The sequence below is a fragment of the Podarcis liolepis genome, assembly GCF_965112155.1.
Source record: "Podarcis liolepis genome assembly, chromosome: 16".
Classification (NCBI taxonomy): domain Eukaryota; kingdom Metazoa; phylum Chordata; class Lepidosauria; order Squamata; family Lacertidae; genus Podarcis; species Podarcis liolepis.
In genome coordinates, this window is record NC_139567.1 from 29555615 (window position 1) to 29582477 (window position 26863).

A 26863-nucleotide genomic window follows, 5' to 3' on the forward strand; every position below is an offset into this window, starting at 1 on the left:
CTCTTAATTTCTGCAGCCGCGACCGCTTCTGTGTCGCACGAGTGTGACGTAGGAGACAAGCGCGCAAGCATGGCGGCCAGCGGCAAGAGGCCCGAGCATCGCGGCCCCCCAGAACTAGTAAGAGAGACAAGGAGGGGAGAGGGAGGCGGGGGCGAGGACTACCAGGGGCCGGTGGAGCGCTCGTACCTGTAAGCCCCCAGGACCAAGAATTGAGCCTCCAAGCACAGAGGCAGTCTACCTTTGGGTAAAACTTTATAGAGGTTGCCTCCATGCCTTGCTGCTAGGGTGCTTCCTTCCATCCTCCCTGGGCGGCCAATGTGGGAAACAAGACGACCAGGGGTCAGCTATATCGGTCTATGCCGACCTGGTGTCCTCCAGATGGTTTTGGAGTACAGCACCTGTCAGCCGGACTAATAGACGTTGTAACACAGTTCACTTGGAGGGCACCAGGTTGCCGACTGAGCTGTGTGGTGGCGGGGAATAGATCTCTCTTTTTTATGAGCCGAGAAATTCCTCAGTTGCTGTTAACTCTGATCATCAGAAAGAACTTCCCATGTCAGGAGGTAGTCCATCTTGTGAAAATGAAGCTGAATGTTGGAAGATTCAAGGCAGATAGTGCCTATTCGAACAATGGAACTCATTCCCACAGGAGGCAGCAATGGCCACCAACTTGGATGGCTTTGAAAGAGGATTGGACAAATTCATCAAGGCCACTAGTGATGATGGCTGTGCTCTGCCTGCACAGTCTGAGGCTTCTGAATACCAGTTGCTGGAAGCCACGGGAAGGAAGAGTTGCTGTTGCGCTTAGGTCTTGCTTGTGGGTTTCACTTTGGAGCATCTGGTTCGCCACTGTGGGAACAGAATGCTTGACTAGATGGGCCATTGGCCTGATCCAGCAGGCTCTTACGTTCTTGTTAGTCAGATCCATAAGGGTGCTTACATTCTCTCTTCAATGCAGCCCCCCATTTCTCTTTCTTTTCCCAGTTCTACGATGAGACTGAAGCCCGAAAATACACACACAAGTAAGGCAGCCTTGGGCTGAGGAAAGCATCTAATCTCTTTATTGAACTTATTTGTTTAAAGAGCTTTTAAAGCATGTCTTAAAACAGTGGTTTTTAAAGTGAGTGGTGCCTCCTGGGTGTGCTCTAAGAGGCAGGGTCCTTGGAGGTGTCAAAATGGATGGAGGAAAAATGCACAGAGGATGTCCTTGATTTAAAAGAAAGACAATGTGACTGTTTTGGAGGTAGTAGCTAAATGGTTTTTGAGGAGCAGGATATATGGAAGAGTTGCGGTGGTCTGTAAATAGATGCTAGTAATCCAGTCCCCAACAATTGTCAGTGGTTGTCATCTCCCCCATCCGTACAGACAGACGCAATTCTTTTCTACTGCATGGCATTGGTGTGATATGGCTTTTGTCCTGTCCACCTTAACACTGGAACACCTGTTTTACCACTTAAACATCTGGGATAGATGCAATGCCTGTGTATATTCTCTCACTCCCCTACCCCACCCAAGCTGCCTTGCAGACATCCAAGAGGAGCTGGGGTTTGTTCACTGCTTGTTTGGGGGCATTTCCATTCTCCAGCTCTCGAATGATTGAGATCCAGTCGCAGATGTCTGAACGGGCTGTGGAGCTGCTGGGTCTCCCTGAGGACCGGACCTGTTTCTTGCTGGATGTTGGGTGAGCTTGCTGCATCGTACCTTTGAGTGTTTCACTGTTTCTTTCTCTAAACTGCCGGCGTGGGAGGATCAGGCAGCTTCTTTTTTGCACCCAGCTTCCAAAAGTCAGTTTTGGTCTTGTCCTTCTTATGTAGGAGGTTATGCTTATTCCAGACGGTAAGTTTGGATTGGGGTGCTGAATAGTTAAGGAGCCTGTCCATCACAGGAACATAAATACAAAGAAAAGTCATTCTTCAGTTAAAGCTATAGAATTCACTCCCTTTAGAAGTAGGAGTGGACACCAGTTTGGATGGCTGTGGAAGAGGATTCAGCCATCAAATGGCTACTGGCCCTGATGGCTACAATCTCCCTCTACCAGCAATATGCTGGAAGACTCACAAGCTGGGAGTGCGCTGCTGTGCTTAGGTTCTGCTTGTGGGTCTCCCAGTTGGAGCATCAGGTTGGCCACTGAGCACAGGATGCTGGGCTACATGGACATTGGCTTGATTCAGCAGTCTCATGTTCTTATGGAACTCCTTCCCACTGGAGGTTGTGAAGCTTGCCTACTTGAGAGGCTTTAGAGGGGGATTAGACAAAATCACAGAGGATAATACGGCTGTTGAAGGCCATTATGGATATGCTTTACCTCCATGGTCGGGGGCAGCAATGCTTCTGAATACCAGTTGCTGGGAACCTCAGGAGGGGAGAGTTCTGTTGTGCTCAGGTCCTGCTTGGGGGCTTCCCAGTAGAGGCATCTAGTTGGCCACTGTGAGAACAGGATGCTGGACCAGATGAGCCCCCTTTGGGCTGATGCAGTAGCTACAGGGCTCTCCTTTCAGTAAGCTGCCTTATGCTGAGCCAGACTCGTGGTCTGTCTAGTCCAGATGTTGGGCAGAGAAAGTGATTTCCCATCCCCAGTTTTGTGAAAGGGGCTTGGGCAGGTGCTATTGAATGCCTGAATCCTGTTTGGCTCATGCTAAGAGATGAAAACCAGTCGGTGTTTCATTATTTCTTAACCTGTGCTGCTCTTCTGGTCAGGTGTGGCTCTGGTCTGAGTGGTGATTACATCTCTGAGGAAGGACACTGTTGGGTTGGCATGGACATCAGCTCTGCCATGTTGGGTGAGTAAAATTTCCCCCCATCCATTACAAGAGATGCATTTGAATCCTACACGTGTGTCCACTTGGCCAGCATATGCTAATGGAAAGGGGTCTCTGAGATGTGTATTTTTAATAATACCTATATTTCCTTGTAATTATTGTCTCTTCCCTACTAAAGTCCTGCCTGTTTTCCATTTCGTTTAGTCTGCTTATTTGGTAGTTTAAAGAGTATAATCCTAGCCAGCTAACTTACTATTGTCTGTGTGCAACCCATTCTTTTACGGGAGCTGTTTATTAAATCTTGCTGGTAACTAGATTACTTGTTCTGACCTTTATAGTAAATACTAGTAGCTCAGGTTGTCTCCTTGATGCCTTCCAGGACCTGTTTGAAATAAGAACTACTGTAGATGAGAAAAGTTCATTTAGGAGTATGCTTTATATTGAGTGATACCAACCATACCGATGCCATGATCTACAATAATAAACATGCAAAAAGTTCAGATTGACACCCTTATTTACATACCCCTTTGGCTTGAGGCGTCCTGCATTGGACTGGTCAAAACTGGCAGGAATGGTAAAATCCTCTCGTACTCTTAATCCTGCACAGATGTAGCTGCAGAAAGAGAAGTGGAGGGTGACTTGATGCTGGCAGACATGGGCCAGGGCATCCCCTTCCGGCCAGGAACCTTTGATGGCTGCATCAGGTAAGATAACTCTGCTGGGAGCTTCATTCACCAGCAAATGCAGAATGAGATTCTACTGAGAAAAATAATTGAGGACAGGTGTTTCCTTGCTGACCAGACTCCCCATTTTCCCTCCTTGCAGTATTTCTGCAGTGCAGTGGCTATGCAATGCCGACAAGAAGACCCACAGCCCCCCAAAGCGGCTGTATCGGTTTTTCTCGACTCTATATACTGCTTTGGTAAGGGCTTCTCAAACCTGCTTCTTCCAAACCATCTACAAGGGAAAAGGATACCACAGTATTCCTGCATCTTTTGTACATTTAACTTGTGCAGTTTCAGCTACAGTGGTACCTCTACTTATGGACGTGATCTGTTCCGGGGTGCTGTTTGCACCCCAAAAAGTCCGTAAGTAGAGCGCTGCTTTGGCGCGTGACGTGATAGAATGCTCCTATGCATGCGCGAAGCACGCAGATCGCTCCTGTGCATGCGTGAAGTAGCAAACCCGGAAGTAAATAATTCTGGGTTTGCCGCGGTCGTAACCTGAAAAAATGCAACGTGAAGCAAACACAACTCGAGATATGACCGTATATGTTGGCAAGTTGGGAGCGCTCTTGCTAGATCTCATGGGAAGCTAGATTGTCCTGTGAGATCTGGGACTGATCCTGGGATTGCATCGGAGTATGGGGGAGAAGGGACCAAAGAGGGAGGGTCCTTCCACTCTCTCTAATCCAAACGTGCCCACAGGCCTAAGAAATCTAGAGGCTCCCAACAGAGATGCTTGGCCAGGTAGCAGGATGCTGCATAGGCTGTTTTTGATTGTCCTTTCTTCATACAGGCTCGAGGAGCCCGTGCCGTCCTCCAGCTGTACCCAGAAAACTCTCAGCAGGTGCGTTTCTTGTGGGAACTGTGGGGCGGGGGTAGGCATGGTGCAGCCAGAGGCCTGGAGCTGCCAGGGACAGGCTGAAGGAGGCTTTTGGAGGTCGAGGCTCTGGATAGATCCACAAGGGCCTGCTGCTTTTGGTTCTGTGCTGTGCCTGGATATCTGACACCCCCAAGGACTCTTTGGGGGCTCATATAGGAGTTGGTTTTCAGGGGCCTGGTGTCATTGGTACCCTTTGGCATGCAGCCTGCCTTTTCCCACAAGCTGATGGTGTTTAGGGAAGCCAGATGAGGCTCTACTGGAATTTATTTGCGTTTCTACTTCACCCTTTTCTCAAAGTTGGCGTACATGGTTCTCCCCTTCCTCATTCATAGAGGAGAAGGCTGTCAGTGGCTACTAGCCATGCTAGTAGAATACATCTCTCAGGGATTCTTTAGCTGTCATTCCTGCACTACAGGGGGTTGGACTAGATGACCCTTGGTGTCTTTTCCAACTCATTTGATTCTTCCTCATGCCTGACTGCCTGTGGCCTTAGCTGAAGTTGTGGTTCCTAAACCCCAGTCAGGTAGAGAGACAAAGAATCAGGAGTTAAGGATGGACAGGGTTGGCATGCTATGAAGGTCCCGTTAGAAGAGGGAGCCCCTGCCCCGGCTGCTCAGACTCAACTGTCTTCTATTTCTCCTGCCAGCTGGAACTCATCACCTCCCAAGCCATGAAGGCCGGCTTCACAGGCGGCATGGTGGTTGACTACCCCAACAGCGCCAAAGCCAAGAAGTGAGTCCTCTTCCATTTGGAGACCAGGGAGGGCTCCTTGTTCTGCCTTCCATGTTGCCTGGAGAGGCTTTTGCAGGGCCAGAGCAATGCAGGGAGGTTGCCAGAAACTGACTCTCTGCGCTGCGCTGCGCTGCCCTGCCTGTGATGGCGAGCAATCTGACATGAGGGACGCATTTGAATCCTGTGTACACCAAACCTGGTACTCATTGGAGGCCTCTAAGGAGAAGGGGGCACCCAAAGCAATCTAGCTCACTTCTGTGTGACTGCTGACTTCCTTGAGGCTTTAATCGAGGCCTCTCCTTTCCCAGGCAAATTGCTCAGAAAGGCATTTCATCTTCCGGCTGCTCTCCAGCCGGAGAACGCAACCTCCTGGAGTGGAGAGCTAAGAAAAAACTCTTCTGGCAACACTGGAAAGCAGCTACTGATGAGGGTTGACAGTCAAGGGGGCAGGTGGGCAGGCTAGTAGCTCCTCTCTGAATAAAGTACCGTATTTTTTGCTCTATAAGACTCACTTTTTCCCTCCTAAAAAGTAAAGGGAAATGTGTGTGCGTCTTATGGAGCGAATGCAGGATGCACAGCTATCCCAGAAGCCAGAACAGCAAGAGGGATTGCTGCTTTCACTGCACAGCATTCCCTCTTGATGTTCTGGCTTCTGAGATTCAGAATATTTTTTTTCTTGTTTTCCTCCTCCACAAACTAGGTGCGTCTTGTGGTCTGGTGCGTCTTATAGAGCGAAAAATACGGTAACTCCTTGTGGGCTGCCAGGAGAACTTGGTACACAAGTATCTCCTTTAAAAAATACATGTTCTCTTTTTTCAGATTCTCATTATTTTGTGTCTCTTTCCCCAGGTTCTTTCTCTGTCTTTTTGTTGGTGCAGCAGATGCATTACCAAAGGTAACAATCTGTGGGGCTATTGGGGGTGGGCCATGGGGTGCACCAGAGATGCAGGAGAGGGTTTGCTCTGAACAATAAAAGCAGCTGCATCGCTTTGGTTTTCTCCTCTCCCCTGAGGCAAACTGATGTGCTGTGTGTGTGTTTTTCCGCTTTCCCCCGGCAGGGTCTTGGCACAGAATGCAGTGATCAGGAGACTGCGAGGGCAAAGTTTACCAATGAAAGGTATTGAGTCAGAGTTGGGAGAGGCCTGGGGCCACAGAGGCAGCGCTGTTCACCTTGAATTGGGGAGGCTGTAGAGGACCTGGAGGAAGGGCGAGCCTGCTGTCACAGCTTAACTGCACGAAATCATGCCACTTTTTAACGTAGGGGATTTATTGATAACCGTAACGTAAGAAGAGCCTGCTGGATCAGGCCAGTGGCCCATCTAGTCCAGCATCCTGTTCTCAGTAACCAACCAGATGCCGCAACTGGGAAACCCGCAAGCAGGATTTAGGCATAAGAGCCCTCTTCCCTCTGGCCTCAGTCTCTCAACCTTGCAATAGGAACAATAGTGGTATAGCACAATAAAATTCAAATCACTAACAATTAATTGCACATTTGTTCAAAATCCAGTTCAAGACAGAGCAATCTGATCCTGTGATAACAGCTTTTCTAAGTCTGATAGTCATTGACACCTCCTATTCCCCTCTAGGTTATCCCCACCCCCTGCCAGGGGTCTCTACTTCCCGCTTTGGCAACCACTGATCTAAAGCAATTCAGCTGCCCTTTCCAGACTGTGTAGGCTTTGCACACACCCCCTTCCCATCAGCAAATGTCTCCGCCCTTGCAGCTGCATAAGGCGAGACCCACCCTCTGCAGCTTGGGGACAGACAGAGAGTAAGAGCCCGAGGTTTTTCATCGTGGCACCCGGAAGCTCCTGGTCGCCATGTTTTCCTGCCTCATACAGCCTGCCCTGCAAGTGTCACAGCCCTCCTATGAGAGCCCAGCAAATCCCCAGAATAGCAGGCCAAAGATTGTCATGTATGGTTTTAGTGGCATTTGTTTTTTAAAACCTGTGGTGGTTGCCGGAGGGGATACTCCTAAAACATTTTCACTGGCAGTATAGTGATGAATTTATTTTTAAAAGTGCCCCATGGCCAGTCAGTGGCAGGACCAATACGGTGGTGGTGGAGACAGGGGCTGGTTCCTGACTTCACCCTTGTTCTCTTCCAAGGACACGGTTCAAGAACATCAAAGGGAAGTCTGCAAAGAAGAGTCGGGACTGGGTCTTCGAAAAAAAGGAACGGAGGCGGCGGCAGGGCAGGTAAGCCTGGCCTCTCCATCCTGGGTGTGTGGGGCCACCCTTGGGTGTAGGCAGGAGGTCTGGGGTGGTTAAATTTTCGTGAAGGAAGCAAGGGTTGCATTTGCCCTCAATCTGTAGGCTGCATGCGTTCAGCGGCTGTGTTATTGTCGTAGATTTTTGGCCAGTTAGGATGTGAAACACAGCTTTAACAGCTTAAGCAAGGGAAGTAAATTCAAAAGGCCTGTAAAAGCAGGCCAAATTTTTACAAGCTTGCAAATGAACACATCAGAGCACATGCAGCATTTCAAGGCCATGTAACAGGCAGAAATTGCCATTAGGTTTCAGGCAATGACTTTGTCAGGCAGAGCAAAAAGTAACATCCCAGGCTACAGAGAGGAACAGTAAGGCCTTATAAAAATAATTAGCAAATTCCTTCACACATCTTCAGAGACCTGGGCTACTTTTTTGCAACACCCCCCTCACCAACATTAAAACCATTTTTGCTGCCTATACTCCCCTTCCTTTCTACTGCCTATTCATCTTAAGCTATGTACCAGTGTGTCTATTAAGATGTTCTCCAGGAAACTATCCCCCACACCCATGCGCATGCACACACAAAATTACACCCTTCCTCAGCTGAGGATGATGGGTTTTCCCCTCCTGCCCTGCTTATCAACCAATCAATCTAATGGATTGGGAAAGGAGCAATTTGCAGCCCCTAGAAGCCACCCAGCGTTTTGTCTTGCGGGGGCAGAGGGTGGCCCCCTCCCAGAGTAGATCCATTTGTTTATTTCTTTCATAAAATTTATACACAGATTGATTGTTTTTAAAAAGCCCTCAAAGTGGTTTTGGGGGGGGGGAATCCCCAATAAAATTAACAACAACAATTGAAGACTTTTTGAAAAGCTAAAACAATAGGCTGAAAGCAGATTAAAGCTTGCATCGACTTTCTAAACATCTGGGTAGGCCTAATGTGCATGTCTGATATCACTAGGCAGGGAGTTCCAAAGTGCAGGTGCTGCCACACTAGAATAGAGTTCTTACAGATGCAGAATGGGTATTACATGGCATCTGTAAGAGTGCCTGTTCTGGTGACTGAAGCAGTCAAGTGGATGTATATGGGGTAAAGTGATCCTATAAGTAAAAAGTTCCCAAGTTGTTAAAGACTTGACTAACACCTTGTACCTGGCCAGGTAGCGAATGGGCAACCAGATGTAATATCCTGACAAGGTAAATATAAAGATGGTCAAATCCTCCTCCCTTCCTCACATACCTCGTTACCCTTTCTTCTCTCTTTCACACTACCCCTGCAGGGATGTCCGGGCAGACACAAAGTACACTGGCCGGAAGCGGCGACCTCACTTCTGATCGCAGCGCTGTTGATCAGACCCTTCCTTAATGGCATGGAGCATTTCGGCACCAGTCTGCGGCCTCTAAAGAGGGATGTGTTATCAGCCAGGGGATTTTCACGCAGGACACTTGACTCCCTCCAGACTGGGCTCATCCTTTCACCAGACCCAGAAAGGACTGCTTTGAAGAGACAGAAAAGTAGCATCTGCCCAATTTTGCTGCGGGGGGTCCTTCTGCTGCAAGACGGTTCGTCTTTTCCAGAGCCCTCCATCACAGGCAGTGGGGAGATGAGATTCCCCACTGCTAGAAAAGAGTCTGGCTAAAATGCTTTGAAACATAGGGTAGAAGGCGCTGGGGGGGGTGGCTCCCCCCCCCCCAATGTTGCTGAACTACAACCACCATCATCCCTGACAGATGGGAGTTTGAGTCCAGGAATATCTGGAAGAGGGCTGCAGATATTTCCCACCCAAAGATGGAACTTTGTGGCAGCAGCTATTAAAATATTTAAAAAATACCTTTCCAGAGATGGTGGATTGCTAGATCAAGTGGGGCTGGCTGTACGCGGGGTTCTCTGTGCTCAACTCCACCCCCTGCCCTCGATTCACAGACTTAAATTAAGCCACCCTGCCTAGCTGCAGTGTAAGGGGTGCAGGGGGTCCTGAGGGCCACAAAGTGTTGCTGGAACACTTCCATCAGTCCTGAGTGGCATGGCTGATGGACAGAGGGATGCTGGGAAATGTAGACAGAAGAGGGTCTAGAGGGCCACAGGTTCTCTGCCCCTGAAACACAGGCCTATGTGTGCATTTATCCTGCTCTTACTATTGTCCAAACCCCTTCTTCTGCCCTATAAACTTTTTGAAAGCAGCCTCGCTCCTTTGGGCACATAAAACATTTAAAGTCGCATGGAGAAAACCACACTGCCTGGGTGCATAGAGTGCATGTAGGCCTCTCAGCTGCTGGAAAAGCTGAGCTCTCCATGCTGAAGGTCCTAGTCTTCATAAGAAACAAATAAGTGTGGAAAACACCCACAGAAAGGGCTCAAGGGCCAGAGCATGGTAAGAGTTGGATTTTCGGGAATAACTTCTGTATCTCTTCACCTTCCCTAACTCCTAAGCATCAAGGCATGTCACTAGCCTTCCTGTATGTTAGAGAGGGACAGAGTGTTAAAACGAGGTGGCTGCATAGTCAACAGGAGGACAACACGCCACCCCCCAAACACACACAGAGGAGCCAGAAAACGCTTCACAGATATAAACACTTTTTTTTAAATTCTACATAAAATCCCATCCAGAAAAGGAAGCTGCTTTTCCACCTGAAGTTTTATAGAGGGGGTTGTGGCGTAAAGGGTAAACTAAGCAGGCCAGAACGTCAGAAGAAGGCAACAGACGGACGGACAGTTCCACATCCACGAAGGCAGGAGAGCGAGGCAGCTTGTGAGGGCAGAGAGAGAGAGAAGGACACTTTGCTTCACACAGCAACACAGCGATGCTACGAGACTCCAGGGGAGGCCTCCGCAAAGATGGATCAATAAATGTCCTTTCCCTGTGAGGAGGCGGAATACTGGTGGTGGCACTTCAGGGCTCTCTGAATTAAAAAACAAAATACACATATACATACACACCCCAACAACTGGCAGGTTTGCTGTCTGGAGGGCAGAACAGTTTCCAGAGCACAGACACATCACGGATGGCTCAGGTTTCGACATGCAAGGAAAGCAGGGAAGGTCTGGAGGAGGAGCGAAGCAGCAGAGGCCACCAATGGCAAAATGCCACCACGCCAGGCCGCTTGCAGAAGATTCTGGGCCAGGAAATGTGGGGAAGAAGTAAGCGAATGGCAGAGAGCAAAGTCTACAAATGTAACTTGCACGTGCTCTGCAGAAAGAGGGTCTTTGGCCCCTGCCCCAGCTGATGCAGGGGGAAGGAAGGTCTGTGGTCCTGCAGCGAGAGAGAGGGAGACAACCTCCTCAGACTACAGAAGGACCACACAGTTGTTGATGCAACTGCCGTGTGGGACTCTTGGCAGGTCAGAGCCTGGAGTAGTTCTGCTGTAGGTGCAGCTGAGGTCCTCTCGGGAGCGGAGCAGGCCTCATCCTGCTCGTTCCAGGGACGCAGCTTGTGAGCAGAGCACGTTCTCTCAGGAGGCAGAGCAAACACCTTGTTAAAAAGGTCTCATTGCACTCCAATGGCGAAGCGAGGAGAGGGCGAGCTCTGCATCCAGACAATGGCAGTGTTGCTTTTCTCCAAGAGACCTGCTGGTGCTGGGAAGCAGCTGGAAGAGCGGAGTTAAAAGACCGGGGTGGGGGTTGGCACTTGCTGCATTGCATATGTAACTGGCAGCACCCTTAATGGGCTCTGGGAGAGGGAGGGAGGAAGGGAGGGCAGAAACCCCTCTCCTTGTCGCAGGGACGGGAGCCAGCTATGGCTCTCTGGATATTGGGCTGCAACTCCCATTAGGGCCATGCTGGTCGGGGCTGATGGGAGTCCTGCACTGCAGGGAGTTGGCCTAGATGAGCCTTTGGGTGCCTTAAAGTTCTGCGGTTCTGAGTTGGGAAGGCAGGAACATCTGGTTTCCCACCCATGTGCAACCCACAGCTTCTCTCCTGTCCCCGTGGCCCAGGGACAGATGGATTCAACACAGGGTCTGCATTTCCAACAGGGTGAGCTATTTGCTCAGTCACCCCTGGGAGCAGCTTGCCACCATCACCTACTGCTAGCAGGCACAACCGGGTGTGTGTGCTTTTGGCAAAGGGAGTAACTGGTCTGGCAAGGTGCCCACAGACTCATGCAGAGAGATGCTAGGCACAGTCTTGCACAGGACAGGGAACCTGTGGACGGACTCCTAGCAGCCGGCACAGAAGTGCAGTGTCGAAAGGGACCCCAGCGGGTGATCTCTTCCAACTCCCTGCAGTGCAGGAATGGTCAGGGATGATGGGGGGCCAGCAACATTTGGGGAAGCCAGAGATTAGCAGCTCGAGAAACTCAGTTAGAGATCTTAAGTCCATGGAGGGTTTCCCTGAGAGGGTAAAGCTGCCCACATGCGAAGTGTTGAATTGGTGCCACTGGGAACATTTTGGAAATTCTGGAAGGAGGCGCCGTTTCACACCTGGAAATTCAAAACACGAGCTTTGCTGTTGTGTAGGGCTTGAGAGAGAGAAAGCCACAGCACATTTGGACAGGAAGATTCATGGACTGCAAACTGCAACCCTCTCCATCCCCCAAAAAACTAAGACGCTATTCAGCATAGGCCTGAAAACCTTGAGAGAACATCTAAAAATAATAGGGATGTAGCATCGACAGCCTGCTTCTATTGACAGGTGGCTGCTGCCTGCTTCTAAAAGTGTCCTTTATAAAAAAAAACAAAAACCATTGCATTTGATTTAAATCTAGAGTTGCGCACCACCCCGCGGCTGCCTTGAGTGAAAAGGTGGCATCCTGTTTTAAATAAGTAGACAGGCCTTGATGGTGTAGGGCAAGAACAAGAAGCGTCTCAGAGCAGAGTCAGAAGGGACCAGCCTGACCATTCTGTGGCTGGAGAGAACAGGGGGTGGAAAGAGAAAGAGAAAATATTGGCCCTTCCCCTGGGAGAGAGCAGGGTCCAATTTTGCACACCTTTGTTGGCAAACTCACCTTTGAAGGCAGAGAGGAAAGAGAAGAAAGAGAGGGACCTCACTGGGATGGAAAGAAAACACAGAGGAGGTGAGTCGTTGGCCAGTGGAAGGGAGGGGGTGTCCCTCTGAGGAGATCAGGTGGGGAAATTGCATGTGCCTGTGGCCTTCCTCCCACCCCCCCACCCCACTGCACTGGACACGCAGCATTAACACAAACAATCATGCATAAGAGATGGGAGCAGTGCTGGTGGGCCAGTTCACCCCGGGAGGGGGGGTGGCTGCTGCTGCTGCTTCTGCTGCAGGGTCTGGGGGTTGCGGCTGGCTGGCTGCCTGGGCCCAGGCACTCTCCACCTCTGCACCCCCCTCCAAAAAAAGAGTCCTGGGCTTCTAGCCGAAAATCCCGCCAACCGTTGAGGCAATGACAATGCCCAGCACCACGCAGCAAATGACGATCATGATCTTCTTCTGCAAAGAGAGGAGGAGAACATCAGACAAGCTCTAGGCTGGGTCAGGCCACTTGTGCATCTAGTCCAGCCTCCTGTTCTCACAATGGCCAACCAGATGCCCCCCCAAGGGAAACCCACAAACAGGATCTGAGCGCAGCAACGACTCTCCCCGTCCCGTGGTTTCCAGCAACTCACATTCAGAAGCATTGCTGCCTCCGACTGTGGAGGGAGATCAGAGGCATTCTGGCAAGTAGCTGTGGATAGCCAATTTGCCCAATTCTCTCTCCCCCCCCCAAATAATTTTTATTAAGTTTTCGATTTTGCATTTCAAAATAAACAAACTTTAAAATATCCAGGGACTTCCCTCCTTCTCCTTCCACGGTTCATTTTTTGTATCCTACCTCCCTGCATATTTTACTACAACCGTTCAAAACAATTTTCCACTTTTACATCCGTCAAAAATTACTTACTCTGTTGAATTTGTCTTAGTGCTGCCAGCATTTTCAGCTGTATAGTTATTTTCCATATATTCAATAAATAGTCTTTAAATGAATGTTCTTCTTGCTCTCTTATTCTATATGTTAAATCTACAGTGGTGCCTCGCAAGACGAAAAGAATCCGTTCTGTGATTCTCTTCGTCTAGCGGTTTTTTCGTCTTGCGAAGCAAGCCCATTGACGGATTAGCGGATTAGCGCTATTAGCGGCTTTTAGCGGCTTATCGGCTTAGTGGCTTAGAAAAGGGGGGGGAGGAAAAAACCCCGCAGGAACTCGCAAGGCATTGTCGTCTTGCGAAGCAAGCCCATAGGATATTCGTTTTGCGAAGCACCTCCAAAACGGAAAACTCTTTCGTCTAGCGAGTTTTCCGTCTTGCGAGGCATTCGTCTTGTGGGGCATCACTGTACAAGTTCTGCATAATCTGTCAATTTAAGTTGCCAGTCCTCTTTAGCTTGGACCTCGCTCAATTTCCATTTGGGGGCTAACAAAACATGGGCCGCAGTTGTTGCATACATAAATAACCTTTCCTCACCCTAGGAATTACAAGTCTGAGTTATCCTCAACAAAAAGGATTCTGGTTTTTTGGGGGGAAAGTGTTTTCAACATTTTTTTCCAATTCATTATAAATCATTTCCCAATACACTTTTAACTTTTTACATGTCCACCACGTGTGGAAAAACATTCCCTCTGCTTCTTCACACTTCCACCACGTATTTGAATCTGTTTTATAAATCTTAGCCAACCTACTTGGAGTTAAATACCATCTATGGAGCCAGACTGCGATGTTTGGCTGCTGATACACCGCGATGTGGAAAAGCAGATAGCGCCCAACCCTATTGGTGGCCTTTGCTGCCTGCAATGCTTCTTTATCTGCAAGGCACTAACTTACCCGCCTGGCTTTGCTCTGGTACTTGACTGCTTTCTTGGTGTCTGAGACGGCCCTCTCCACGTAGTCCACCGAGTGCTCCACGTTGTATTCAATGCGGTCAATCATCTCGCCCTACGCAGCGGAGGACGCACATACGTTGCTCTTGTTTTAGCAAAGCCACTGGCAGGGGTCTCCACCTGCTCCCCTTTTCCCTCCTGCCTGCTCACAAACATCTTCATTGGGGGTTTGCAAGAGGGCAGATTCTCCCACTTCCCATTCCAAGCGTTCAGTCCCAGACCTGCCAGTAGGGAGTCAGAAGGAGAGGAGGAGGAGGAAACGGATTAAATTGAGAACCAGTGCAGTATAGTGGTTAGAGTGTTGGACTAGGACTGGGTGACCTTGGGCCAGTTACTGCCTCTTAGCCTAGTCTACCTCCCAGGGAATAAATGGGCAGAACCATGTCCTGCCACTTTGAGCTCCATGGAGGAAAAAAAAAAAAAAGGTAGGATGCAAATGCAATAAATAAAAAGAATAAATCACAGGCAACAGGGAGTCCGGTTTTGCACAGAAAACATTCAAAGAGACAGGAGGGAAAGGCTCCACAAAGTCAGTGATACAAAGACCACACATGTTCCAGCAGCACACCAGGAAGGCAGCAACGACAACGACCACAAATGCATGCAGGAAGGAACACAGATGCAGCACAACCCATTCCCAGGTCTTACTCCTCTTGACCTACCTTGGCTGGCAAAACCAGAAACGGGTGCCCTCCCAAGGGAGCACAGACTGCCCGGACCAAGCTGCTCCAAGACACAGCTGAGGAAGGAGGCTGAATCCTCCCTTCCGCTAGCCCCCTGATCCTGTTTCCCCTTGGGGGGGGGCAGAGCAAATTGGTCCGCAGCAGGGACTAGAGGCATAGTGAGCCTTCCACTACATGCACATAAACAGAGAGACGTCAAGCAGGGCTCTGGTTTCAGAGGGCGGTATCCCACACCTAGGCCTACTCAGAGCAGGAAGTAACTGAAGCTCTGGTGGATCAGGTCAAAGGGGCCCATCGAGTCCAGCATCCTGCTCTCACAGTGGCTAGCCACCTGCCCCAATGGGAAACCCACAAGGAGGACCCCAGCACAACAGCCCTCTCCCCTCCTGTGGTTCTCAGAAGCATCACTGCCTCCATGGCTCATAGTCATCCATCTCTTCCTCCACAAATTTCTCTAATCCTCTTTTAAAGCCATCTTCCAAGATCCGGTTGAGTCTTCCAAGATCCGGTTTCGTTCCGATTGTCCACCTGTTCTAGTCCTCGCTTCCCACTGGCATCATAGGGGACACATATCACCAGGCATGCAGGGACAGCACAGGCATGCAGCAGCCTCAGCGCAGGGAGCTGGGGGGGGAGGGGACATTACCTGCCAATGCCTGGGTGCCCTTCTCCAGGTGTGCACGGCAGCATGGGGGGGATAGAAAGAGGGGTCAGGAGGGGCAGGCACTGAGCTCCAGGAATGGAGGGTTGTCATCAGCTCAGCTCTGCTCAGAGAAGACCCACTGAAATCAACAGGCCTACATTAGTCATGCCATTCAGTGGGTCTACTCTTGAGTAGGACGAAAGTTGCAGAAAACCCTGGTTCTCACCTCAAAGAGGAAACCTCTTCAAGGTACTGCACTGCAACGCGCCTGCTATTGATGGGGCCCACGGACCTTGATTTACATATGCTAATTTATTTTTAAATATCACAGAAGGGAAGGGAAGCAACTCCCCTTCCGACCAATCCAACAAAGCCATCAACTGATTTGCACCATAGCCAGATCCCCACAAAAATCTACTTAGTAAATAAATCCCCCTCCAATTTATTCAATTCCCGCCCCCCCCATCAGAATTCATTTATTGCAGGGGGTCGGACTACAGGTATACGACTCTTTGGGCTCCTTCCAGCTTTATGATCCTATGTGGTATCTACAAAAGATCATTCTAAATTAATCCCCCAAATGAATATCCTACCCACTAACTCAGATTTTATTTTATTTTTATTCATTTGATGTATATATCCGTCCCCCTTCATCACAAGACCTCAGGGTGGTTCGCAGGATAAAAACACAAGGTAAAAACACAGGTAAATAGTTAAAACGAAAACAACAAAATAACTCCCTCTCCCACAAACATATGTAAAAGATCACACAAACCCATTCCGACATACCCAAAGTAATTGGCCCACCTGGAAACAATTGGGGGTCCCATTAGCCCCCACCCAACCGGATCTGCTCCAATTCACTGGCTGCATTTCGCAGCCGGGAGGTGGGAGCAGATGAAATTTGCAACCCTGTGCCATGTGTTTTGCCAAAGATATCTAGGGGAGATAGGTGGGGGAGCAGCGCAGGGGGCAGCTGCTTGCAGCCTAACAATTTCCTAGAGACAATGGATAAAACAAATACCATTAGATTTACAGTGGTACCTTGGTTCTCAAACGCCTTGGTACTCAAACAACTTGGAACCCAAACACTGCAAACCCGAAAGTAAGTGTTCCGGTTTGTGAACTTTTTTCGGAAACCAAACATGCTCCATTTTAAGTGTTACGCTGAGGTCTGTCTGTTTTTGCTATTTATTTTGCGTTTTTGTGGCTCTTTTTGTTTTGCTTTTGTGACTGTTTGGAACCCAGTTCAGCTACTGATTGATTGTGTGACTGCAGTACATTGCTTATTGCTTTCATTTTATGGATCAGTGGTCTTGTTAGATAGTAAAATTCATGTTAAATTGCTGCTTTAGGGGTTGTTTTTAAAAGTCTGGGACAGATTAATCCATTTTGCGTTACTTTTGATGGGAAAGCGCGACTTGGTTTTGGAACGCTTTGGTTTTGGAACGGACTTCCGGAACGGATTAAGTTTGAGAACCAAGGGGCCACTGTACTGCTGGATAAGTGTTTAACGGTTCTTGTATTTGTTGAAAAACCAATCCAAAATTGTTTTTAAAAAATAAGTTTGGGAAACCCTGATCTACACTGACAGACAGCAGCTCTCCAAGGTTTCAGGAGAGGGTCTTTTCTTTCCCTTCACCAGCAGGTCCCCGGATGGGTGCAAACAATGTAAAATTCAGAGTTAAAAACAGTTAAAACACATCACAAGGATAGGATGAGAAGTCCTGAAGCACGCAGATACCAGGTGCCCAAGGCCAGGGTGAATCAATTCACATCGGAAGAGGCTGCTGGATCAGGCCAATGGCCCATCCAGTTCTCAGTGTGGCCTGTGGGGAACCGGCAAGCAGGATCCGAGCGCAAGAGCATCACTCTCCCCTCCTGGGGTTTCCACAGCAACTAGAATCTGCCCGCCCACTTTGCCCTCTGGCCCCGCCCATGACTGGCAGGTGGCTCCTGAAGGTGACACAGCCCTCGGGGCCAGACATTGGTTCCTCGACCTGCCAGTCCCAGGGCTCCACTCTGCAGTTTCCCACCCCTTCCTTCCTCCCTTCCCCCAGCCTTCCCGCCCCCCAGATCAGCCCTTACCTGGCTCTCCACTAGCATCGCCATGTCCATGAACATATCGTGCAACTCCCGGATGCTGTTCTCGAGCTTGATGATCTCGCTGTGCCGAGTCTCGATCTCGTTCAGCGCCTGCTTCGTGATGTTGGAGTCCATGATGATCTGGGGACGAACCAAGGCAGGGCGTGAGCAGCCGTTGGGATCGGGGACCCCCAGGCTCCATATCTCCAAGGGGCCCTTTCTCTCCACTACCCCCCTGCCTCGCCCCGTCTTGCATGACTCGGATGGAGAGAGTCTCACGATCCTGCCAGACCGCAGAAGTCGCTTCCCTGAGAATCGCGGCTTCCGTGAAAAAGGAAATGAAATGGCGTTCCTAGGCAGAACGGACAGCTCAGTCGGTCAGAGCGTGGTGCTGATGGTGCCAAGGTTGCAGGTTCGATCCCTGTATGGGACAGCTGCATATTTCTGCATTGCAAAGGGGGCGTTGCAAACTTGGGTCTGCAGCTGTTTTTGTACTACAGTTCCCATCATCCCTGACCACTGGTTTTGCTAGCTAGGGATGATGGGAGTTGTAGTCCAAAAACAGCAGGAGACCCAAGTTTGGGAAACACTGGACTACATGATCCTCAGGTTCCCTTCCAATTCTACCATTCTGTGTTTCTATGGTTCTAGGCACTTAGGGGTTGGAAGTGCATTTGTGTTATGTCTGCAGAAGTCCAAGGAATAAGTCCGGGGGGGGGCAGGTGCTGAATAAAATTTACAGGGTTCAGGGACTGACACTCACTTGATGTGGGGGCAAGTTGAGAAATGACTCTAGGTGTTTAAGCAGGCTTTATTGTTTTCTTTTTTCCATGCCACAGATGGTTAACGCGGCCTGTCAGCATGGTTTGAAGGTGCAGTAATTTTATTGACACGAAGTAGATTAGGGAACAGTCCATACCTGGGCAGGAGACCTGGGCCTGCCTAGACGGCCTTGAGTGCCATGTGAAAAGCAAGAGAGAGAAAAACTTACAAGGCTTTGCCTCAGCGGCTGGGCTGGCAGCTTCTGCCTGAGAAACGTTTGCGGTTTTGTTTTGCAAGGCTGCAACTCTAGTGGTAGAGAGCAGCCTCTGTTGCACCGGATGGCAATTAGGGCCAAGGTCTCAGCAAACGCCCTTGGTGTTCTCCCCACTGTGGCAAAATAGTTGCCCACAGACTAGCTGGATCTACACTCACCTTTTAAATGTTATTAGAACACTAATATTGTTCTAAAACATCAGTTTTCGCCTCTTTTCCACAAAGTCTACCACCTGGTTTGTGATAGCTAGTTGCTCTGCAGCGCCCTCTGGTGTCACATTTTAATAGCGGCTGTATGGCTCTCAGGACCATTCCTTAACTTTTTCTTTAGCGTTAAAAACCATCTGCCCGCTGCCAGGTCAAAGAGGTGGCACTTCTAAAGCAACCCCCATCTGAACAAAGAAAGTCTTCATTGGTACCCCAAATCTGAGACTTAAGACTAGCAAGATCACAAAGCTGGGGGGCGGGTGGGGACGGGGGCGGACGATGACACACATACCCCAGAAGAGAAAATGGCAGGGTTCCCACTCTCCAACATATCCTCCAGCTCCTCACTGGTGGTGGTTCTGCCAGCTGCAAAGGGCACAGAGAAGACAATGCATCCCTTTCTTTCCAACATGCTGTGGTTTGAGCAGTGGTCTGGGGTCATGGTGTGTATATGTGTGTGTGTGTGTGTGCAAAAAGACTCTGCAGGGTCCCAGACTCTGGCATCCTGGAGCTGCCCAATCAGCACAAAAGGGAGGCTTTCTAGGCACTGAGAATAAGTCTTCTCAGCCTTTGTGCTGGCAAGCAGTGAAAGAAGGGGAGACAGCTTCATAGGAGGGGCTTCCAGGGTCCCTCAGGAGAAGGCGCGTGGAAGAGCAACAAGGAGGACTTGCTCCATATGCTCCAAAGCTAAGCATTTTTTAGGAACTCTGAAAACACAAAGGATGTTTCGGTTTCAAGAGAATGGGGTGCAAGTTATGGAACTTAACACAACTTAAAATCACTCCAAAAGAAGGTGTTGGAGCCCTCCATGCACCCAGGGACGTGCGCAGAAAATTGTAGCTAGCTGAAAAGCAGGATATGGCGATCCACACTGCTTGTTGCAATGCAATCCCATTACTTATTATTATTTTTGTTACCTTAGAAGGCCGTATAATCTTAGAAGGGACATGGCTGTGGCTCTCATGAAGGGACCCTGCTCTCCTGAATTTACCATGACACCACTGGGTTTGAGGACAGGCCATGGTTCTCTTTCTTAATATTTTATTTATTCATTAAGTCTATATACTGCCCTTCATCAGAAGATCTCAGGGTGGTTCATGATATAAAAATGAAATATAAAACCACAAATAAATAGTTAGAACAAAATACCGCCCAACCCTGGTCCCACATTTTAAAATATATCGATCAGCCAAAGCCTGGCGCCAAACGATGTATAATGAAGGTGCTAGCCGAACATCCCTGGGGACAGCATTCCACAAATAGGAAGCCACTGCAAAAAAGGCCGGTTCTCGTGTTGCCACCCTTTGGGCCTCTTGCGATTATGATCACAGAGTCTGGGTTGGTTTATATGGGGAGAGGCGATCCTTGAGGTTTAGTCAATGTTTCTGCTTAGTTCCTACAGGATCTACCTTCAAAAGGCACTTTTGCTCATCTTCACAACCTTCCTTTTACCCTCAGCAAGTAAAAGTGAAGATTGCAGACTGCCCCCTCCCTGTACTCTGCCCTAGACCCCCCCCCCATCAGCTCATCTCCAGCTAAGGCTGCCGATTGGCTCCATCTCCTCTAGCCGGCTGCCCGCCTTCCCTCCCTCCTGGCAACCGGCTCTCCTCTGATTCCCAACTTCTCCCACTCAGTCCTTCTATTCTCATCTCTCCCAATCTCACCTCCACCCCCTTACCTGTTCCCGCCAGCTCCTCACATGCCCACCCCCTTCGCACTGGCAGCCTGAAAAAAGCCACATGCGCGCACGTCGCCTCAAGGCACTGAACAACTTATCTGCCGCCAGGGATGCCTTGCTGGCCACAAAGCCCAAAGGCCAGGCAGAGGGGCCGGCTGCAGCATGCCCTGAGAAGCCAAGCAGATAAGGCATGACCCGCAGGAAGGAAAGCAAGAGTCGCAGACCTGTTGGACGCAGAGGAATGGTGGGAGGAACCAGCTGGGGAGCCCCAAAGGAGAAGGCTCAGAGCCAGGGGGGTGTCGGTGGGACAACAATGAGTGGTCAGAGGGAGAAGACTGGGAAGAGGTGTCAGAAGCTGAAGAGGTGACGGGCTTAGTGAGCAGGGAGAGTCTGTGGCAGAAAGGAGTCAGGCAATAATAATAATAATTTATTATTTGTACCCCATCCCTTCTGGCTGAATTTCCCCAGCCACTCTGAGCGGCTTCCAACAAAAACCAAAAACACACTAAAATGTCACACATTAAAAACTTCCCTGAACAGGGTTGCCTTCAGATGTCTTCTGAATGTCAGGTAGTTGTTTCTCTCTTTGACATCTGATGGGAGGGTGCTCCACAGGGTGAGCACCACTACCGAGAAGGCCCTCTGCTTGGTTCCCTGTAGCTTTGCTTCTCGCAATGAGGGAACCGCCAGAAGGCCCTCGGCTCTGGACCTCAGCGTCCGGGCAGAACGATGGGGGTGGAGACACTCCTTCAGGTATACTGGACCGAGGCCGTTTAGGGCTTTAAAGGTCAACACCAACACTTTCAATTGTGCTTGGAAACATACTGGGAGCCAATGTAGGTCTTTCAAGACCAGTGTTATGTGGTCTCGGCGGCTGCCCCCAGTCACTAGTCTAGCTGCCGCATTCTGGATTAGTTGTAGTTTCCGGGTCACCTTCAAAGGTAGCCCCACATAGAGCGCATTGCAGTAGTCCAAGCGGGAGATAACTAGGCAATGAAGAGTCACAGGTGTCTCCCCCTCCTGCTGTGACCAGCTCCCCTTCCCTCTTGTCTCCCTGAACCAGAAGAGGCGTGAAGAGGGCAGAGGAGTAGGTGGCTTCATGCAGGTGCAGTCTCAGATTGCCTGGAGAGGAGGGGACTTGGGGAGGTGGGGACCTTCAGTTTCAGCAACTGCTTCATGGGGGCAAGATCTACCAGAAATAAGTTGCTGTGCTCATTAGGCCAGACACTGCTGTGCAGATCTCGTTTTTGCTAAGAAAGTTTCCACACAGGAAGGTGTGTCTGGGGTGAGGGTGGTTCAAATGGCTGAGCTTTTGAGTGTTGCCGAGGTGGTGTTTGTTCCTTCCAATTAATTAGAAGCAAAATTTGAAAAGGTGTGCCAGACACAGCACAGTGTTACCTAAAACCGCCCTTTTCTTATAGCCAAGATCTCCCTAAAATGTTTAATCCCATTCAGTCCTAGTCAGCCAAAATCCTCCTGCAACGCTTTCTCCTTACAACAGGGGCGTGGTGCCCTCCAAACAGAGTTGAACTACCAATGGCCCATCTAGTCTAGCATCCTGTTCCCAAATGTTGGGTGGATAACGCCAAGGCCGCTGCCTCCCCCACAACACAGCATTGCCCGGAATTCATCACTCCGGTGTCCCGTCACGCTGATGTGACCCATATCCAAGGACATGAGCTCATGACTAGCAGAGTCCAAACAGACTGAGTCTTGAGGTGTAACATCTAAGCCTAATTTAACACACACAAAATCAAACGTAACATAACAAAGAAAACATGGCTCCTCTCTCTGTCTTTCTTGTTATTGCAAAAAGCAATAGCTGTACAGTGGATGCTCGGGTTGCGAATGTGATCCATGCGGGATGCAAGTTCGCAACCCACAGTGGCGCGTCTGCATATGCGAGGGTTGCAATTCGGCGCTTCTGCGCATAGTGCGATTTAGCACTTCTGCGCATGCACGACCGCCAAAACCCAGAAGTAACCCATTCCGGTACTTCCAGGTTTCAGCGCGTCCGTAACCTGGAAAAAACGCAACCTGAAGCACCTGTAACCCGAGGTATGACTGTACAGAATAGAAACAGCGTACCTCACTTTCCGCTTGCAAGACTCCAACAATCAGTGCTGGAATGTAAACACAGACATGTGACATGTAACAATCCCACACATCTGCAGCACGGGAGGAATGGAATTCCAACAGTAGCCAACCAGATGCCTGTGGAAATCAGAGGATCATAACTCCCATCCGTCACAGCAAGCACGGCCTGATGATCAGGAGATCATAGAGCTGGAAGGGACAAGTGTCATCTAGCACAACCCTCTGCAATCTACCTAACAGTTACATGCCCCCCCCAGCCCACATTTTACCAGCTTTTACACAAGAATATCATGGGGGGCTTTGTCAAGAGCTTTACTGAAATTGAAATACACTTCCCCTTAATTGGTCAGCTATGGTTCCGTGGCTGGGGGCTCTAAAATTCCTGGCACCTACTTATTTAGAGGTAATTTTAATCTGTTTTAATATTTTAACTTTTGTATGTTTTAAACGGCCTCGGCCCAGTATACCTGAAGCAGCATCTTCACCCCCATCGTTCAGCCCGGACACTGAGGTCCAGCTCCGAGGGCCTTCTCGGTGGTGGCGCCCGCCCTCTGGAATGCCCTCCCATCAGATGTCAAGGAAATAAACAACTATCTGACTTTTAGAAGACATCGAAAAGCAGCCCTGTTTAGGGAAGTTTTTAATGTTTGATGTTTTATTGTGTTTTAATATTCTGTTGGGAGCTGCCCAGCCAGATAGGCGAGATATAAATAATGAATAATAATAATTAATTATAATGGTCATAATCATCATCATAATAGTATGATTGTGATTTTTTCTCCATTTTATTGGTTTACCTTTTTGTAAACCAGTTTGAGGGTTTTTTAAACAATCAAGTGGTGTGTGTGTATAAAATAAATAAATGAAGTTGTTGTTTCATTATCTTTCTTTTATAGTGAAATTCTACTTTTTCTGCTAAGCACTGAGAGAAACAATGAGAAGAAATCAGTAATTTGAGCCTCACTTCCAGAAACAGGAACTAACCAATACTGTCACCATGCTGGCCAGGAAGCTTCCAATAAAAGGCACGGTAGCCCTGAAAAATAGGACGTTTCCCATACACAGTGAATAAGATAATGCCTGTGTGTGTGTGCCACTAAAGACAAAGACAAGGCCTGAATAGTCAGGAGAACAGCACAGAAATTAGGGGAATGAAACATTTGGCAGTAGTGAATTCCCTGTAAGGAGAGAGCGAACAACGGGTAGCAATTCTCAAGAGAAGGGGGAGCATGGAAGCAACTCACTTATTTCTAGCTGCCTTTGGATCCTGCCCTTGCAGCGCTCCCGGTAGTCCGACTGGGTGGCGTTGTACTCTGACATCACCTCCACAAACTTCCGGGACAAGGTGGAATGCTGGGCGGGTGGGGGAAGAGAAAACATGGCTGCCATCATTTTCCAGAACGGTAAGCATGTTAGTCTGTCCGCTGCAGCACCGACAACCAGGCATCCAGAGATCTCCACATGGTCACAACTGGACCCACACCAGACGCAAAATGTGCCTCGGGAATTTAAAACACTGGCACCAAGAGGATTCTGTGACAATTGATTTACTTCTGTTTATTTTATTGCATTTATTTCCTCTAAGGAGCTCAAGGTGGAGTACATAGTTCTCTACCCCGTTTTATCCGCGTGACAAACCCATGAGGTAGGTTAGACGGAGAGCGCATGGCTGGCCCAAGGTCCCCCAGCAAATTTCTTGGCTGAGTGGGGATTCGAACCCTGATCTCCCAAGGTCCTAGTCCCGCACTCTGACCACTAGACCACACTGACTATCCATCAGTAGGTTTTCTTAAGAAAAGTAAGTTTTCCTTAAGAAAATCTACTTCACACAAAACATATCCTGCAATTCATGGTGTTTGCAATGGGGCAGAGGAAGAGCAGGTCCAGGACGCCCCTTTGTGGGGGGAGGCGCGGACCCTCAACAATTGCCCATAGAAGTCAGAACCCTGCACCATCACTGACCCCTTGGCCCCGCCAGTTGGGGGGCTGATGGGAGCCACAGCCCCCCGCCCACAACACCTGGAGGTTACCAGGTTGCGCCTCGCTCCTCTAGACGGCCCCACCTTCTTCTGCTCCCGATACCCTTGCGTAATTCAGAAGAGAAATAAAAGACTAAAGCACGGAAGAGCATCCCACCCACCCGCTGCTTCCTGCTTTCCGCCTCGGCTTATGCACCGCAGTTCCTTGCCTCTGATTAAGGAACAGGCGGCTGCACAGCAAAACATTTTCACACTTGCTCTCCCCGGCGCATCGCCCATCTGCTGCGTTTCGGGGAGTCAGAGAGAGAGAGAGAGAGAGCCGTTTCTTTGGAGATCAGACTTGGCTGCTCATCATCCTGTGACGGGGAGGTTGGGGGGGGGCCGATGACTTGGAACTGGCTTTGTTTGTTGTGAAGACGAGCTGTTGGTGCCCTTCAGCATCCACAAAGGCTGGGGAGAGGGGAAAAGTCAGGCTCTTCCTCCCCAACCCCGTGGGAAAGGGGGGGCATCTCACCAGGAGCTACCCCCCAAACCAGCTACTTCGCCCCCTCAGCCTTAATCCAGCCTTCCGCTTTGAAACTGGAGCAGAGATGGATGAATCCCTCAATTTCAGCTGCTCATTTCCCAACCCTGAGTTCAGCTCTTGTTTTGCATCTTTTTAACAGAATTTGTCAGCACTTTTCATATGCCGTTTTTCCAAACGGGCACATTCTTGCAAGCGATTCCCCTAAAATATCACACCTTCTTGTATTTTGCATCAATTTAATTTATTTATTGAATTTATATCCCCACCTCTTCTTTCTCCAGGATGGCATACGCCAGTGGTTTTCAACCAGCGTACCGTGGCACCCTGGGGTGCCTTGAATGATGGTCAGGGGTGTGTGGGCAACACTGGCCTCTGCCCCTCTTTCTTTCCCTCCTTCCTCTGTTGCCCTCTCATGTCTCTGCCTCCCAAAGGTTTGCACAGCTGTTTATTGCAGCAGCCCAGGCCTTAAGCTCTGCAGGCAAAGGTTGCCTCTTGGAAGTAATAAATAATAATAATAATAATAATAATAATAATAATAATAATAATAGTAAAGGTAAAAGGACCCCTGACCATTAGGTCCAGTCATGACCCACTCTGGGGTTGTGGCGCTCATCTCGCTTTATTGGCCGAGGGAGCCGGCATACAGCTTCCGGGTCATGTGGCCAGCATGACTAAGCCGCTTCTGGCGAACCAGAGCAGAGCACGGAAACGCTGTTTACCTTCCCGCCAGAGCGGTACCTATTTATCTACTTGCACTTTGAGGTGCTTTCGAACTGCTAGGTTGGCAGGAGCAGGGACCAAGCAATGGGAGTTCACCCCATTGTGGGGATTTGAACCGCCAACCTTCTGATCGGCAAGTCCTAGGCTCTGTGGTTTAACCCACAGTGCCACCTGCATTAATAATAATAATAATAATAATAATAATAATAATAATAATAATAATGCATTATTTATACCCCACCCACTCTGGGCGGCTTCCAACAAAAGATTAAAAATACATTAAAACACCAGTCATTATAAACTTCCCTAAACAGGGCTGCCTGAGAGGTACCTTTCTTTCGGGGCAGGGGAGCAGCTTAGAGAGCAAGGGCCGCAGCAGTAGCTGCCCAGAGGGATCCTAAGGAAAAGGGGAGAGGAGGCTGAAAAAGGGTGAGAGGCTGCAGGCAAGGGGTGACATAACTGGGCTCCTGAGCCCCACAGGGGTGCCGCAGAAAGAATCTAGTTGGTTACGGGAGATGTGGACTCAAAAAAACTCCTCATTTAATTCCCATTACCACCCTGTGAGGCTGAGAGGCAGTGACTGGGCCCCCAAGGGCAACCAGTGATCTTTGTGTCTGAATTTGAACCCGGGTCTCTCTTGGGTCCTAATCCAACACTCTAACCATTGCACCACACTGACTCTACACGTTTTAATTTGGTACACACTTTCCCTAATGCAGTCCCTTTGAGTACACCTTGCTTGGCTGTAGAGGAAATTAAAAGGGGAGATGAAATTTTGCCTTTGGCTTTGTTTCGGAAGTGCGAACGAGGCAGCAACATGTTGAAATGGGAACCACAAATGGAATGTGCCCCCCCCAAAAAAACCCCTAAAGAGAATTCAGAAATATTAGTTGAAAGATTCCTGGGTTAACAGGATAGCATTGAGGAGAAATTTGAATAAACCACACCCAAGTTAACACCCAGCTCACAGTTCCAACAAGACCCAAATCAGCAGTGGGTGGGGCCAAGGCAAAAGTGGGCAGAGCAAAATATGCAAATTTTTCCATTGTATGTTCCAGCTGCAAAAAAACACCCCTTCCTCTGTCCACAGAGGC

General features: G+C 49.3%; 2 protein-coding genes across 4 annotated transcripts in view; one reads left to right on the forward strand and one right to left on the reverse strand.

Moving 5' to 3' along the window:
• Position 1: 1 nt before the first annotated feature.
• Positions 2-9137, forward strand: BUD23 (BUD23 rRNA methyltransferase and ribosome maturation factor). The gene is made up of 12 exons (XM_083479403.1): positions 2-117; positions 985-1022; positions 1586-1681; positions 2698-2780; positions 3367-3463; positions 3585-3681; positions 4278-4328; positions 5011-5096; positions 5946-5991; positions 6155-6213; positions 7205-7294; positions 8587-9137. Exons 1-12 carry the CDS (start codon positions 70-72, stop codon positions 8639-8641), a joined length of 846 nt encoding a protein of 281 aa, XP_083335529.1. The 5' UTR covers positions 2-69; the 3' UTR covers positions 8642-9137.
• Positions 9138-9864: 727 nt separating this feature from the next.
• STX1A (syntaxin 1A) overlaps positions 9865-26863 on the reverse strand; it is a 39618-nt gene continuing 22619 nt past the window's right edge. The window contains exons 6-10 of one of the 3 annotated variants that reach the window (XR_014519994.1): positions 23789-23897; positions 19062-19135; positions 17531-17668; positions 14061-14337; positions 9865-12695 (exon numbers count right to left, since the gene is read on the reverse strand). Coding sequence is in view for 1 of the 3 variants with exons in the window: in XM_083479418.1 (XP_083335544.1) it covers positions 12618-12695; positions 14061-14171; positions 17531-17668; positions 19062-19135; positions 23789-23897 (510 nt within the window). In the remaining 2 variants the exon portion in view is untranslated. Of the gene's footprint in view, positions 12696-14060; positions 14338-15445; positions 15582-17530; positions 17669-19061; positions 19136-23788; positions 23898-26863 lie in introns of those variants that run through there. The other 2 variants (XM_083479418.1, XR_014519995.1) reach the window with 2 other exon arrangements.

What these genes read in the sequence shown, in the direction of transcription:
- BUD23 (XM_083479403.1), top strand. Translation starts at nt 70, where the DNA reads ATGGCGGCCAGCGGCAAGAGGCCCGAGCATCGCGGCCCCCCAGAACTA. An exon ending in ACCTTTGATGGCTGCATCAG is followed by an intron (nt 3,464 to 3,584) that starts GTAAGATAACTC and finishes CCCTCCTTGCAG; the next exon opens with TATTTCTGCAGTGCAGTGGC. An exon ending in CGGAGGCGGCGGCAGGGCAG is followed by an intron (nt 7,295 to 8,586) that starts GTAAGCCTGGCC and finishes CTACCCCTGCAG; the next exon opens with GGATGTCCGGGCAGACACAA.